The sequence below is a fragment of the Lissotriton vulgaris genome, chromosome 12 (genome assembly GCF_964263255.1).
Source record: "Lissotriton vulgaris chromosome 12, aLisVul1.2, whole genome shotgun sequence".
In the NCBI taxonomy this organism is placed as follows: Eukaryota; Metazoa; Chordata; class Amphibia; order Caudata; family Salamandridae; genus Lissotriton; species Lissotriton vulgaris.
Genome location: NC_141700.1, coordinates 603,133,176 through 603,149,877, shown reverse-complemented (window position 1 = coordinate 603,149,877; position 16,702 = coordinate 603,133,176). Strand labels below are relative to the sequence as shown.

The 16,702-nt window shown below is 47.0% G+C and overlaps 1 protein-coding gene across 1 annotated transcript in view; it reads left to right on the top strand.

Annotated features, from left to right (window-relative positions):
• Positions 1-16,702, top strand: part of PHLPP2 (PH domain and leucine rich repeat protein phosphatase 2) — a 631,402-nt gene that overhangs the window by 526,093 nt on the left and 88,607 nt on the right. The window contains exon 14 of the mRNA XM_086945488.1: positions 15,081-15,243. Coding sequence (XP_086801614.1) covers positions 15,081-15,243 — 163 coding nt within the window. The remainder of the gene's footprint in view (positions 1-15,080; positions 15,244-16,702) is intronic.

The following is a 16,702-nucleotide window of genomic DNA, read 5'->3' as shown; positions in this document are numbered from 1 at the left end:
CTGCGCGTTCGCACGGTCGCCATTTAAGGCGAAGTGCGCGGGTGGGCGGAGCAGCTGGGAGGCGGGAGCGGGGAGGGTACAGAATAGAAAAAGGGGCGGGGAAAAGCGGCGGCGGTGGCGGGAAGGGAGAGCGGAGGGCGCGCGAGGTAGGCGGACAACAAGGAAGGAAAACCAAAATACAGGCACATCGAAATAAATAAAAACAGGCACAAATTACAGTAAAAACAAGGCAAAAACAACAACAGCGGAGGCAGCCGGCAGCCGGCAACGAGGCAGGCAGCGGGGCAGAGGGCAGGCAAGGGGAACACGCAGCAGCTGGTGGCCGTGCGGCGCGGGGGTGTCCCACAAGTGGGTCACACTCACCTGCGTCGCACGGTCGCCATTTAAGGCCAAGTGCGCGGGTGGGCGGAGCAGCTGGGAGGCGGGAGCGGGGAGGGTACAGAATAGAAAAAGGGGCGGGGAAAAGCGGCTGTGGCGGGAAGGGAGAGCGGAGGGCGGCGAGGTAGGCGAACAACAAGGAAGGAAAACCAAAATACAGGCACAACGAAATAAATAAAAACAGGCACAAATTACAGTAAAAACAAGGCAAAAACAATAACAGCGGAGGCAGCCGGCAGCCGGCAACGAGGCAGGCAGCGGGGCAGAGGGCAGGCAAGGGGCACACGCAGCAGCTGGTGGCCGTGCGGCGCGGGGGTGTCCCACAAGTGGGTCACACTCACCTGCGTCGCACGGTCGCCATTTAAGGCCAAGTGCGCGGGTGGGCGGAGCAGCTGGGAGGCGGGAGCGGGGAGGGTACAGAATAGAAAAAGGGGCGGGGAAAAGCGGCGGTGGCGGGGAGGGAAGTGCAGACACTGTTAAGAAAGGGTGCAATAGAGTTGATTCCAGAGCAGGAAAGGGGTCAGGGATGCTACTCCCGGTATTTCCTGATACCCAAGAAGGATGGCAGGCTTCTTCCAATATTGGATCTCAGGATCTTGAACCGTTACCTAAAACAGGAGATGTTCAAGATGCTCACCCTTGCACAGGTTCTTCAGGCGCTGCAGGAAGAAAATTGGATGGTGTCGATCGATTTGCAGGATGCATATTTTCACATTCCTATCCTGCAGTCGCACAGGAAGTATCTCCGTTTTACGGTGGGATCACAGCATTACCAGTTTGTGGTCCCTCAGTTTGGTCTTACTACTGCGCCTCGAGTCTTCACCAAGGTGATGGCTGTGGTGACAGCACATCTCAGAAGATCGGGGATACCGGTATTCCCGTATCTGGACGATTGGCTGATCAAAGCGGAATCTCCAGAGAAAGTGCTCCATCATCTGCAAGACACAACTCAGTTGTTGTACAGGTTGGGTTTTTCGATAAATGTATCCAACTCTCACCTGGTGCCCTCCCAGCGCAACCTGTTCATAGGTGCGGTACTGGATACAACTGTATGTCAGGCATTCCCTCCACCTCAAAGGATTTGCAACTTACAGGAAATGATTCCTTTATTCTTCAATGGAGCGGTTGTTCCAGTCCTGAAGGTCCTTCGCCTGCTCGGTCTGATGGCTTCCTGCATTCTGTTGGTCAACCATGCACGCTGGCACATGAGGGCACTCCAGTGGTGCCTCCGCAGGCAGTGGTATCAGCACAACGGAGATCTCAGGGAGTCTGTGAGGATCTCCAGAGAAGCTGCAGAGGATCTGACTTGGTGGGGAGTGGAAGGCAAGCTGTCTCAAGGAAAGCCCATTCAACTGCCTCAATCGGTGGCCACAGTGATATCGGATGCATCCACTCTAGGGTGGGGTGCTCATGTGGGGGATCTGGAGTTCAAGGGCTTTGGTCTCCAGAGGAAAGGTTGCTTCACATCAACCTTCTAGAATTGAGGGCGACACGTCTGGCTCTCAAGGCCTTCCTTCCTTCCCTTCGAGGTCGGTCCGTTCAAGTCCTGACGAACAACACCACCGCGATGTGGTATGTCAACAAGCAGGGAGGAGTAGGGTCGCAGTGTCTCTGCAAAGAGACTCTGCGTCTCTGGACCTGGGTTCAGGACCATCAGATTTGTCTAATGGCAAATCATCTGGCCGGAGTTCTGAACGTTCGAGCGGACAGTCTCAGTCGGCAGTTCTCAGCCGACCACGAGTGGAGGCTCCATCCAGAGGTAGCTTGTTATGTTTTTCGGACGCGGGGGACTCCTCAGGTGGACCTATTCGCCACTCGCGAGAATGCTCACTGCCCGTCATTCTGCAGCCTCCAGTATCCGATGCGGGGAGCGTTGGGGGACGCATTTCAGTTGAGTTGGGACTCGCGACTCCTTTACGATTTCCCCCCATACCCTTGATTCCTTTGGTTCTGAGGAAGATTCGCCAAGACCGGGCCCAAGTCATATTGATTGCCCCGGATTGGCCAAGAAGGGTGTGGTACACAGATCTTCTCCACCGCTCCTCGTGCCCGCCACTCCGTCTCTCTTTCAGGGCAGATCTCCTCTCTCAGATGGAGGGGTAGGTTCTAAACCCCCACCTCCAGACTTTACACCTTCATGCCTGGAGATTGAACAGGGCAACCTGAATTCCTTTTCTCTTCCACATGATGTGGTGGATGTCATCTTATCTGCCAGGCGTGATTCCACCAAATCTATCTATTCGTACAGATGGTCTAAATTTATCACTTGGTGTGGAGAGAAATCTGTTGACCCATTGAAGGCTCGTTTATCAGATATATTACAGTTTGCTCTTTCTTTAGCGCAGCAAGGGTTTGCTGTTGCCACAGTCAAGGGTTATCTTTCGGCTTTGTCGGCATTTCTCTGTTTACCAGATCAGCCGTCATTGTTCAAATCTCCTGTGGTTTTAAGATTTTTGAAGGGCCTTACAAATAAATTTCCTCCTACTCCTTTTATTGTGCCTAAATGGGAATCTGGTGCTTATTTTCTTGATGGATTCTCCTTTCGAACCCTTGCACAAGTGTCCCTTGAGACTTTTGTCTTTTAAAACAATTTTCCTTGTTGCAATTACCTCGGCAAGGAGGGTAAGTGAGCTTCAAGCTCTTAGTTCTAAGCCCCCGTTCTTGACCATTCATGCTGAACGAATGGTTCTCAGGACCAGAGCTGCTTTTCTGCCTAAGGTGGTAACTCCTTTCCATCTAGGATAGTCCATTACAATTCCTACCTTCTATCCTCCCCCTCACCCTTCCAAGGAGGAGGAGAGACTTGACCGCTTGGACCCTAAGAGGGCGGTGAGCTTCTACCTGGACAGAACAAGAGAGTTCAGGGTGGATTACCAGCTGTTTGTTGGATTTGCTGGCTGCAAGAAAGGAAGAGTTGTGCACAAACACACACTTTCAAGATGGATCATACTATGCATCAAGATCTGCTGCTCCCTGGCGGGTAAGGAACCTCCAGAGGGTATAAGGGTTAATTCTACTAGAGCAAAGTCTTCAACATCTGCTTTGTCTAGGGGTGTACCTGTAGAGGATATTTGTAGAGCGGCAACTTGGGCCTCCATCCACACTTTCGCGAAGCATTACTGCTTAGATTCCGAGGTGAGGAGAGACGGCCACTTTGCGCGCTCTGTCCTCCAGGATTTTCTGGTATAGGAGAGTGGACACCCTCCTCCGGGAGTGGGGACTGCTGTGGGACTCTATTCACAAGGTGAGGAATCCACTGGCAGATGTGTCTATCAGAAAAACAAGTTTCTTACCTTCGGTAACGCTTTTTCTGGTAGATACAGTATCTGCCTGTGGATTCCTCACATGCCCACCCGCCTCCCCGTTGTCCACTCTTCTATACCTTAGATAATGACAATGTTGGATGTATATATGTTATTCTACTTGAATTACTGCATTGTCTTTACACTGTGTGTGTTATCTTGACTATTGTATACTGTATATATATCTACTGTTGTCGGTCCATCTCTGTGCCTCGAAGGCACGGAAAAAAGGGCGGAACTGATGTCATCTCGCCGGCGTGGGCCTATTATGGTGTCGGTGACGTCAGCGGAGTCGCGCGCGATGCCGTGCCTCTGTGTCATCGTCCACGTCGGCGCGAAGCGACAAAAAGAATTTCCGAATGTTGCTGACGCAAGGGGATATTCACAAGGTGAGGAATCCACAGGCAGATACTCTATCTACCAGAAAAAGCTTTACCGAAGGTAAGTAACTTGTTCATTTGCTATTATTTACTGCTCGCTATTCTGATTCAGGTATGTGAATCTATGAAAGCTCCAATACTGGAGTAAGAAAACAAGTTACTTACCTGTAACTTTGGTTCTCCAGTATTGGAAGCTTTCATAGATTCACATGCGACCCACCCTCCTCCCCTGAGAGGCTCACCTTGGAGTTAGCACAAAAGGTGTCTATGGCACAAGTGCACAAAAATCTGAGGGGCAAAAGGTTCTCTCAGGAGTTGTTCTAGAGGGTGAGGACCTCTGATTAGTTCAGAGACAAGTTTGGTTTATTTTACATAACGAAGGTTGTGGGTTGCAAAAGGGAAATGGGCCTAGGCCTCTTTTCAGTTTGATCTACAACTAAGCATTGCTTTTTTATAATACTGGAGACTCCCGTCTCGATGACGGGGAATGATTCAGGCATGTGATTCTATGAAAGCTTCCAATACTGGAGAACCAAAGTTACAGGTAAGTAACTTGTTTTCATATTGATTGTGTTCAATAACTGATCACAAACACCGAACACTTTGAAAACAAGAAAATTAAACATGATAGTAATGAGTACTACTGAGTTGTTTGGGGCAGGATGAGTGAGTGTGAATTCAATGTCAAAGACAGCTAAAAAAGAGACAATATCTACAGGTAATTGTTTTTTGTTCACTTTCAGGTAACTGCATATAAAAACATGCACACACCTCAATTGAATAATAAATGCAGGTTAAACTAATCTAAGGGAAATATACTGTTTTATCTTACGAAACCTCAGTTGGCTAATGTGATCACTGCAGATGTCTTCGTATGTGACCAGAGAGTCACATAATTAAATCCTGATTGGTGCAGTGAGGAATAGTGACTTGTTTACAGTGCTACAAGGTCTCAATTGTGACAGAAAGCACTGTGAATGTGAAACAAGTGCAAATACACCTGTTAGCAATAAGCATTCAGACTATTTCTAGTGGGGATATTTTTATATGTGTCCATTTAAAGAGTGCACTCCTTTTAACAGACACATATATTACACCTCAAACAGAATAAATATTTGTCACCACTAAGCTGAGTGACTGCGTTAATTAAAAGCTACACTGACTCCAAAGCAGCCTTTATGTGGTGGTTAACTGTTGCACACATTGTTTTCAGGTCGCAGTCACCTTGGAGAGAAGGCATATTTCTTCTTAGTTCTCTACTACATGTTTCACAGCATAGGAGCCCTCCACACCATCTGTGTGTTGGCCTCGGACACCAGTTTTAGCAGTCTTACTATGAAAAAGAACATGGGTGCATTTTCCTTGTTAGCATTAGGGCCCAGGTCACCAGTGTTGTGCACGCACGGAACAGGGCCTAAGCTACAGGGGGGCAGAGGGAGTTAAATGTGCTTTTTTGGGGGTTTTTTTCACACAAGGAAGCAGAAATCCTGCGTTGGACATCTGGCATAAAAGTAATGGCCCTACTTATTAGGCAGAAAAGACAGCCTGCTACACAGAGCTGTGGGTATCATTGGTGCTGCAGTTGCAGGGAATACTTGCTGGGTCAGTGTTTCTTTGAGCCTTATAATAGTGGCCCAAGGGAGGGGAAAATTAAGCAGAGGAGACACCTTGATTTGGGCATCAGAGAGGGAGATTGATGGTGACACATGGGAGGGAGAGGGATGGTGTGAGATGGAAGCCCATGTTAGCAAACATCAGAGGCAACATCAAAGCAATACCTATCATTAGTGAAACAGGCCAGTGACACTCAATCATAATTATGAATGTTTTGCAATACTAAGTGGGCATGAGGGCTAATTTTCCTTGCTAGCGGTAGGGCAGATGGCGCCCTTGGCACAAAAAAGGGGGGAGTGTGCAGTAGCTAATTTTATTCCAAAAGGAAACCAGCCGTGTTTCAAGATTGAAGTGATGGTCACACATGGTGGAGAAGGAGTGAAAGAAGAGGAGATAGCTTGCTTCTCAGCACCACAGCACCCATTAGTGCAGCAGGTGGAGTGCATTGGGCCCCACAGCACGGCAATTATGGGTGGTAGTGTTTTTGGTCAATTCTGTTTTTGTTTGATGCTGTTGCTTTTTTATAATCTCTCATTTAGTGTGGATTACGAACTACAGACGAGCACTCCAAAAATGATCTCATGATCGCCACCCTATGTGATCATCCCTCCTCCTCCTACTATCTAACAGAGGTTGCTGTTTCAACAGACTTGCCAGCGTTGCTAAAGCCCTACTTGCCATTGCTGCAGGAGCAGCCTTCATTTGCCAAATCAGCCTGAGACCCTGAGCGAGGAGACGCGAGGCCGCAGAGGAGGCGAGAGGCGCGGCCCCGGGACTGCGAGGGACAGCGTCAGTAACACCAGCTGTTCCCTCTTCCCGCATGAGCCGCGCCCCCTCCCAGTGCCCCGCCCCCTACAAGGCGTACAAAACCTCTCGCGGCCCCCGCTCCGCGGGTGCCGCTCGCCACAGAGGTTGCTGTTTCAACAGACTTGCCAGCGTTGCTAAAGCCCTACTTGCCATTGCTGCAGGAGCAGCCTTCATTTGCCAAATCAGCCTGAGACCCTGAGCGAGGAGACGCGAGGCCGCAGAGGAGGCGAGAGGCGCGGCCCCGGGACTGCGAGGGACAGCGTCAGTAACACCAGCTGTTCCCTCTTCCCGCGTGAGCCGCGCCCCCTCCCAGTGCCCCGCCCCCTACAAGGCGTACAAAACCTCTCGCGGCCCCCGCTCCGCGGGAGCCGCTCGCCACAGAGGTTGCTGTTTCAACAGACTTGCCAGCGTTGCTAAAGCCCTACTTGCCATTGCTGCAGGAGCAGCCTTCATTTGCCAAATCAGCCTGAGACCCTGAGCGAGGAGACGCGAGGCCGCAGAGGAGGCGAGAGGCGCGGCCCCGGGACTGCGAGGGACAGCGTCAGTAACACCAGCTGTTCCCTCTTCCCGCGTGAGCCGCGCCCCCTCCCAGTGCCTCGCCCCTTCCCTACATACACACTTACTTAAACAGGGCCCATAACGCGCATCGCGGGACGCGCGCGGGTCGACGCCCGGGCGAAGCCCGGGCCAAGGGCGGGCCCGTTGTTGCCCGTTAGTGACCGGTAGAGACCGGACCGGGCCATCTCTCTTTCATCACTGACCCAACAAACAAACATGCCACCAAAAACAAGGAGCACCTCTAAGCCAAAATCGAAACATGCGCAGGAGGTAGCACAAGTAACAGGCCCTATTGACTTATTCATCTCGCGGGTCCATGAGACAATAAACCAGAGCATAGCCCTGATGGAGAAGAGAGTATCATTAGATCTCATGACTGCAAACGCGAAGCGTTCTTCATTAGGCGCTATAGCAAATGCCACCTCTCCCATCAACCTCAATACACAAAATTGTTCTCTACCAGTGTCACTGCCAGTACCAGATCCAAATACAGTTCCGTCGGTAGTAGACCTGTCAGTCACACATTCTGAGTCAGACCTCTCCATAACATTCGATGACCTGGAAGCAACCCCTGATCTAGCCGGCTGTCAATCTCAGGGGGAGGCTCAACCAAACGATAATCCCCTCCAGAAAGGTGATAGGGAAGGAGCAATCCCAAAAACACGTTCAGTAAATAACGAAGAATTCCCTAGTGTCCCGTGCTCGGAACACGAAACAACTCATCTAAACTCCACGTCCCATAGCACACCACTTCTCCCAGAAACTATCCTCCCGCATAAGGCAATCTCAAACGACTATATTGAAAACCAATGTAAAACTTGCAGAATCACCTCGCAAGTTCTTACTACAACAAAAGACCTCTTATATCAATATTTAAAGCCCATCCAACTCAGCATTAGAAATCTCGAAGCGCAACTAACTATAATTTCGGCCACCCTTCTAGACTCAAATACCCGTATAGAAATAAAGGGGCAGCGTAACACTTCCCAGCCACCTAAAAAACAGAACCAGGCACCCACGCAAAAAATAGTCAATCACAAAAACCCAACGTCCCTAGCACAGAAAAACCCCAAACAAAACATCACACTTCCCAAACCTGCAACTAAAACGCCCCAACCTCAGAAAGAGAAACCTCCTGCTATAACTGTACAGCAAACAGTAAGCACAGATACAGACAAGATAGACACTCCAGGCTCAACTATAAAGACAGACACCAGCAGAGCCTGCTTACAAAAAAGGCCCGAAATCCTTCCACTGCAACCACTGCCCCCCCAAAAGACTCCCAAAAACACACCCAAAAACACACCCAAAAAACCCCCACCAGACAGACGTCCTGTCCATTTGCCCCCGGAAGCTACTCCCTACACAATAGTCCTCACAGGAGTCCCAGAGCTAACCGACAATACACCAGAAACTGCATGGTCACTTAAAAACAAAGCCATGCAGTGGTTAAGCATCAATAGACCTCTCGAATCCCATCTATCGGGAGGGATCACCACAGCCCGCAGGGTAGCCTGGATAGGCAAAACGAAAAAATCAATACGTGGAGACTGCATTATTATAACCTGCAGAGATCCCTCAACAGTAGATTATATTTGTGCTTGGCCTCAGCTCGACAAAAAAGGGGGGATCGATGCTCGACACCTATCCTTCTTCTATCCCCCAGCAAAACAGCAGCGCAACCCTCCACCGTGGGCATGGCACCAGTTCCCTAAAGAACCGTGGAACCAGGAGTACCATGCGCCATGGAACCAAGCGCCATGGAAACAAATAGAACACTCCTACGACTATATAGGTAGGGGCGGCCCAAGAGAAAGGCCCAGAGAACACCAGAGGCTATATTGGCAGGACAGACCCTACCAAATCTACGAAGGATGGCAGGGCTTTCCAACCCAAAACCGTTTTGAGTGTCTCGAAATGGTCGACTGACCAACCCAGGACAAACCTAGCAAACAAACATCTGATACCACATCACAAATAGCAATCGCCAAGCACCATGCAATATCTCCAGAGTCAGTGGTACCATCTGTACACCCAAATAAGTTGCCATTAAACATCCCTCCAGCAGAAGTTGATATCAACATGGGTATACGTATCCAACAAGCCCCAGCGAATATCAACAACCTGAGAACACCCGCAACCTCTAAGGAACTATCAACCCTGAGCCTGGCCATTGCCTACTGGAATGTTGCAGGCTTAACAACAAAAATAACTTGTCCCTCATGGCTCGACACAGCAAGGAGACAACAAATTCTGTGCCTGCAAGAGACCTGGCGCACAACTCCACTTCATCTAGCGGGCTATAAAACATTCTTCACCAAAGCAGTACCTAGTACAATGGGAAGACCAAAAGGTGGACTTATGATTTATTTTTCCAATACTCTCCCACTCACCGTGAAACTAATAAAGGAATCACACATCTTCCAAATTATTCAAGTCACACAGCCAACGGAATCAAAGAAAAACGTACATATATTCATAAACTACTATAATAACACCGGCACTCAGGAATGCTGCTCACACCTAGACGAAATAGCAGCACACTTATCTTTACTTCAGAAGACAAATCCTAATTCCATACTCAACTACATTTGGGGAGGCGACTTCAATTTAACATTATGCCCAAATCACAAAAATGGGAACTGTGGGCTCCAGAACGAACTCGGAAATCCCATTCCCCACTTTGCGCACACGTCGGAAGGTAACAAATTAAATGAAATCCTTTTCACCCTAGACCTTGACTTTGCCAATGAACTAGTCAATCAGGTGCAGGACTTTCTACCCACCTTTCACGGGCGAGGCTGTTTGTCTACCATCGACTATATTATAGCTTCAAACTCCTATAAAGGGCAATTAAAAAACTATAAAACAGGGTCAAATCCAATCAGTGACCACTATCCTCTTAGTGTGGAAATCCTCATGAAGAAAGCTGGAACACTCTCATCAAAAGCCAGCTCCCTTGATCAACAATCGCTGGCCTTGAGGAAGATGAATGGCTACGCAATTAAATGGTCAAAGATTGACCCGGAAGAGATAACACAAAGGGTCCTTGAAAAAACGCATCTCTGGTTAACTAACTGTCTGTCCCCCGAGGCATCCCCAGAAATAATTATCTCCTCCTTTTATAACATTCAGGAAGCAATAAGGGACGAACTATTCATAAACACTAAAAACAAGACAAGACTTTCCACCACAAGATGGTTCGACGCAGATTGCCGAAAGTCCCTTACATCTCTCAAAGAAGCCCTAAGACAGAAACCGAGAGATCCCCAAATAATCTCACAACGGAGAAAAATTTACAACATCGCCCGGAAAAATCGCAAAAAGCAGATAAAGCAAGATCTATGGCTTCAACTACACGACAGTGCATCAAGGAATGATAGCACTGCTTTCTGGCAGACCATAAGTTCACCCTTTCTGGTAAACACCACTGATCCAAACCATCTTGACGTGGCAATAACTGAGGACGACTGGGTCTCTCATTTTTCAAAAATCTTTGAAATACCAACGGGTGCTGCTCAAACAATTCAACCACAAGACTCTGAATTAGCCAAGAGTAATATCTATCCCATTAGGCTACGCTTTACCCTCAACGAGGTCAGAAAGGCAATCAAGGCCTCAAAACCTGGCAAGGCCCCCGGCCCAGACGGGGTTCCTATGGACCTGTTCCTGCATAATGTCGATTATTGGTCAATAATAATCACACGGGTAATGGCAGCAGTTGCCGAAACCGGTCTCTTTCAATCATGGTCAACATCCACATTACTGCCCATCTTCAAGAAAGGGGACCGCAACGACCCTGCGTGCTACCGACCGATCTCCCTTCTGGACTCCACGGGCAAGATTGCAGGTCGAATACTCCTGGACCGACTACAATCATGGGCCCGGGAGAACAACATCATTACTGACCTGCAATACGGCTTCCAGAAAGGGCTCGGAACGGTGGAACAGGCCCTAAACCTCGTCCTCCTGGCAGGAAAGTACGCACGCGCTAAAGGAGGCAACATCTACCTGGTTTATGTAGACCTAAGCGCGGCTTTCGATTGCGTACAGTATGCAAAGCTATGGCAGATCCTGGAAAATCTTGGAGTGGACCCTCCCATACTAGCCTTCCTGAGAGAGCTATATACCAACGCAGAAGGCCGAGTTCGGTTTGGCATTGGCGGCGAACTATCACGTCCCTTTAAAATATCAAGAGGAGTAAGGCAGGGATGCGTGCTGGCTCCCTTCCTGTTCAACTTATACACAAATGGGCTAGAACAGGCCATGCTGGAAGGGAGCCAGGACCTCCTGCAGATAGATCACCGCCCGATACCCATCCTCCTATATGCCGACGACTCTGTCATCTTGGCATTGACATCCAACCAACTCCAGCGACAGCTAAATAAATATGTGACTTTCATGGACTCCCTGGGATTAAAAGTCAACATTAAAAAAACCTTCACAATGACCATCGGACCAAGACCAGGAGTCTCCAAGCCCATATCCATTAACAACAGTAGATTAGAAAAAACATCGGTATACCCATACTTGGGCATTTTAGTGGAAGACAAAATGACCTGGAGTAAGGCAGTGGAAGCCAGAAACCTTAATTTTCGTCGTGCAGTATCGGCATTAAGTGCTTTCTCACGGAAACTAGGCAAACCAGCTCCAGCGGAAATATTAACGATATACTATGCAAAATGCCACAGTGTGGCTACGTATGGAGCAGGCATCTGGGGCCATGGATGTATTGACCAACTCCAGGTTACAGAGAACGCTTTTATCAAATACATCCTAGCTCTCCCCCAAAGCTCCCCGATCTTAGCTTCACACCGGGAGCTGGGTATGGAATATATGACTGACACCATACGATGCCAGCCCATCCTACTGTGGCAGCGTATATGGTGTAACCCAGAAAGCCACATCACCCGCTCTCTCATCACCGATTGTCTCGGCCTAGCGTACTGGAAGAAAATACCTTGGCTCAATTATATCCACAAATTCTTTCTAGATCTTGACTGCGAGCACTACTTCCTTGAACCCCCTTCAATAGAAGACATTTCGAAAAAACGTTTGAAGGATCTATGTATGGGCCACCTAAGGGAACTCCGCAACCAAGCTGAGATTACCAAAAAACAAAATGAAAAATCTCGCATACTGCAGACAGGGAAACTCATACAGCCATACCTTACATACTTCCTCTCAAACTATGAAAAGTTTTTAATTACAAGACTCCGGTTCAATCCTTTTTTCCGCCTGGTCTCATTTCCAGAAACGAAGAACTGGTCCAGAAATCTGATGAGATGCCCCTGCGATGGAGTCTCTGAACAATCGACGATACATGTCGTCCTTTTCTGCAAGTACTACAGACTAGCAAGGAAAACATGGATTTTGCCCCTCCTCCGCTCAAGTGGTCTCAGTCAATCATATTTAGCACTTTCCCACTTAAAATCCCCGAAATCACCGCATGAAGCAAAAATGATAGCGACCTTTTTCTTAAAATAGTAATATCAACTCGTCGCAAAGTCAACTCTTAAACGTGTACCATTTCTATAACAGTAACCCATTTCGTCATCTTGTTGTTTGGTACAGCGACGCCAGTTCTGTGATTAATTGTATACTGACTTTTCTCTTTTTGACTATGTTATATTTCCTTGTTTTAAAATGTACTTTTTATGATTATACAAGTCTATAATCGAATAAAAGTTGATGAAACTGAAACTACTATCTAAATCTGTGCAATATAATTTTAGAGGGGGCCTCACTTCAAAACATTTTGCTTGGGGGGGGGGCTCAGGGCAAAAAAGTTTGAAGACCTCTGGTCTACAGGTAATAGATAGTAGCTGTTAAGCTTGAAGGATTAGAGAACCAATCCGCATCCTGTGCAGCAGCACATATACTCAAATCTGTTTCTGGGGCCAGCTTTGTATAGTGTTAGGCAGGTGTCCTGTGAGAGACACACAAAATCTAAACATGAATGCCTTTTGGGCAGGAGAGGCTTTGGATGTGAAAAAGCATGCCAACGTCAATCAGTGTAATGCACACTTGTGTGCCTGTTGCAATTGTGATCAATGTGCGGCTGGCTGAAGTGGCTGCATTCTGTGGTCCAACTTTGCCTTGCGGGGCAGGGTTTTGAAGAAGTTTACACCAGGCTTCATGTTCTGTGCCTCCTTTTAGATTGCAAATTATGTGAAGTATTCCTCTCTGGTGTGTTTTGTCCAAGGCCAAATTTGAACAAAAAGCTTCAAGTCTTGTTTTGAACTTGCTGGTTTATTGAAAAAGAAATCCTATCAAAAGGAGGAAAGAGTGTCATTTGACTTGAGGGATTGTATGAGCCGTGTTGTCTGAAATGAAGTTGAAGTGTGTCCTGGTTTTGTTGGAAAAATATGGATTGTTGATCTTTTTAGTTTAAATGAAAGACATGCATTACAAAGGGCAAGAAAAATAAAGAAATTGCCTACAACTTTTTTTCTTTGGTACTGTGGGGAGTGAAGGTTTGCTGGGGTACCAGACTGAGTTCCTACATTCGATTCCATAGTTTATAGAGTGTGATGTTTTTAATATGGAGTATTAAAAATATAGTTGCAAAATGTGTGCAGGAAAGATATGATAGTTTCAGTTCGCCAACAGGGAAGGATATTGCTGTTGACAGAAACAGTTAAAAGGGGAACTTTTCAAATATATGCTCCCTAGATTAATATAGAATATATGTCTGTGAGCATTACTTCTACTTGTATTGTAATTTAGGCATCTGTTTGGTGCCAGGGATGGATTTCAACTCCCAACATGTGCCAGAATTGGTCCTTATTGCACATGTGTTGTGATTTGAGTCTATGTTTAAGGAATAGTTCTCTCCTCTGTTCCTGTACCAAGAGACCCGCGTATCAGAATCATATTCATTGTTGAAGACTGAAGGGAGAAGGCATGAACTTGGTGCACATAGTGGTGCATGGTTTAGAGTGTGATGACAGAGAATCTGGGTATGTGTTTGTTGTGTCTGTTGTAACCTGAACCCCTTTCGGTAGGCCTTTGATCTGAGTGTGAGGAAAGTGACTTTGTCATTATGGTTTATATGAGGTGCAATCTGCTTTATAAGGTGTATCAGTTAAATGTTTTGCATTTATAGGTGTGTTAGGAATGTGTATGGCTACTGATGTTTGAGCAGGTGCTCTGAGTGGCAAGAATCTGTGTACTTTTCCGGGTGTGCAGCAGATGTGGCTGTGACTGCACCATTGCCGTGTAATGCTGTATGACAGCAGAGACTGGTGGATCATGTCTGTTATACTATTTTTATGATGTGTGACTTGCAATGAAAACGGGTCCTCACTCCAGTGGTGACTATGAGTGATTGCAGAAATGAGGAACTTGTGACTATGCAGTTGTATTTTATTTTTGTATTGTGCGACAGGTAGGGGATGCCTGCGCTTGTGTCATGGAGGTTGTGGGTGAGAGCAGTCACCAGCTGTTTACAGTTATAGAGACACTTATCACCAAGCAGTATGGTATTGTTTATTTCAGTTTTTCTTTGTGTGAGAATATTGTGCTAGAAAGGAAATTGTGTTAGAGTGAGTGGTGGTGACGCAAGTGTTGAATACAGTGTGTATTGTTTGGTGCCTAGCACATTGAGCTTTCTTTGCGATGTAAAATGTGTGGTGTCTTAAGTGTGTGAAGGCCCCTTTCTGCTCTTTTATGAAATACATGGAAAGTATTCAGAGGGAGTGTTCTGTCACTCTCAAAGATGAGCTCGACTCAGTAGAAAAAACCTATTTGCTCTTGGTCGTGTGCTCATTTGGAAATAGTTTGATCAAATCTATCTAACCTGTATGTAGTTAAATACAAATATTTTGAACCTGCAATTTGTGGACTTTTACCACTGTTATGAGTAAAGAGCTTTGTCTTAAGTTAGGATGTTTTTAATGAGGTCCTTTGTGTATTTTGATTTGGTAACTGTAAGTTATAAGCTTGATTATCTTTTGATGCAGTAATAATGCAATGGGGGATTTGTGTGTTTATGATTTCAAATGACCTCACAAATCACGTTTTGTTTCTTTTACATCAGCAAACTGAACAAATTGGAACTGCTGGAGGAACTAAACTTGAGTTGCAACCAACTTAAAGCCATTCCCACTACCGTGGCAAATTGCAAAAGGCTGCATGCACTTATCGCACACTCCAACCACATTAATGTCTTCCCCGAGATCTTCAGCCTTCCTCAGATTCAGGTACATTTCACAGCCATTTGTTAACATTTTACATCTGTGCACATTTTATTTAGCTCTTGTTGCAACAGACGGATTCTATCCAATATAGACTTGACATTGGGTCTTGCATGTGGTTCTGTTGCTTTCTTATCTATCTCAGTTCCCTGTTTCTTATTCAGTGGCTTACCTCCCTATTCTTGTATTTGTTCTACCTAAGTACCATTTCAGTCACACTATGTGTCAGGTCTTTGCATTGCAGTACAGGAAGAACTATTTTATCAACTCCTTTCTCTTTTTTTCCCTTGCTCTCCCTTGCTCTTTTCCACTCCCTACTCATTATTAAAAGGTTAGAACTTGGGGGTCATGATCATGACCGTACCATAAGTGCATGTGTCTCACCTCACTTTCTGCTTTCCTCTTGCACTTTAGGTGCTTTCCCCCTTACATGTTGTGAAAGGTCACCCAATGGGGTTGGTGTAACTGGCAAATAAGGTGGAGAGGTGGAATGAGCTCTCCGGCAGTCTCATAAGCAGTAAGAAAGGAGCCGTAGGGCTTCAGACCTGTGCTGGCAGCCTGCTTCCAAGATGGCAGCTCATGTTGAGGGGCTAAGGCACTGGAATGAGAATGGGCCGCATGCTGCACCCGCATTGCACCTGAGCAATGACCTGGTTGTCAATCACGGTTAGAAGACTGTCGGATGTGTAGCTTGTGAGACATCTGGTGCATAATGATCACAATCAGCAACATGTTGAAATTTTGCAGCTGAATTGTCTATGCAGTGGCTTTGCGCAATACTGGAGATGGGCCAGTGTTAAAAAAATATTAGAAACCCTTGAGGACCCCCATCTCCGCCAGAAACATTGTAGTTTAAGGTGCCGGGAGGAGCTGAAGGAAATGGTAGGAACACAGAGGTTGGGGTGTGGCTGTGGTTGTCTAAATGTGGGGGGACTCATAGCCCTGAGTGTGACATTTAACTGGAGGAGGCAGGCTTTTCGGAGTACGATGTGAACAGCAGAGGCAGACTACCAGACAAAAATTAAGGGGAACAGAAATTAATGGCATCTGATGGTGGTCTGACTTCCCTGCCTTCAGATGAACACCTATTAAAAGAAGCACATAGAGAGGCCAGCTGTCCTACCTGTCGCCGCCTAAGAAACAGCAAATGGTGTGCACAAAGAGAAATCAAGAGGAGACCGATCAAGAGAGCATATCATCAGGGCCCAATGAGCCTTTCGTATAAGCAGACTTGGTTGGCATCCTCTAGTGATTCGAAAAAGACTGCGGGCAGGGCTCAAAGGAGATATCAACAAAAGCCTGCAGGGTACCAGAGTACTGGAGGTCGAAAATAGAGCAGACCCAGTGGAAGTGCTCAAAGTGACCTCATAGGGCCAATTGTGAGAAGCAGAAGCCAGGTTCAAGGCAGATCTGTTACAGACAGAAGAATTGGAAAGTGGATCCTGGAGGGAGAAACTGTGAATTA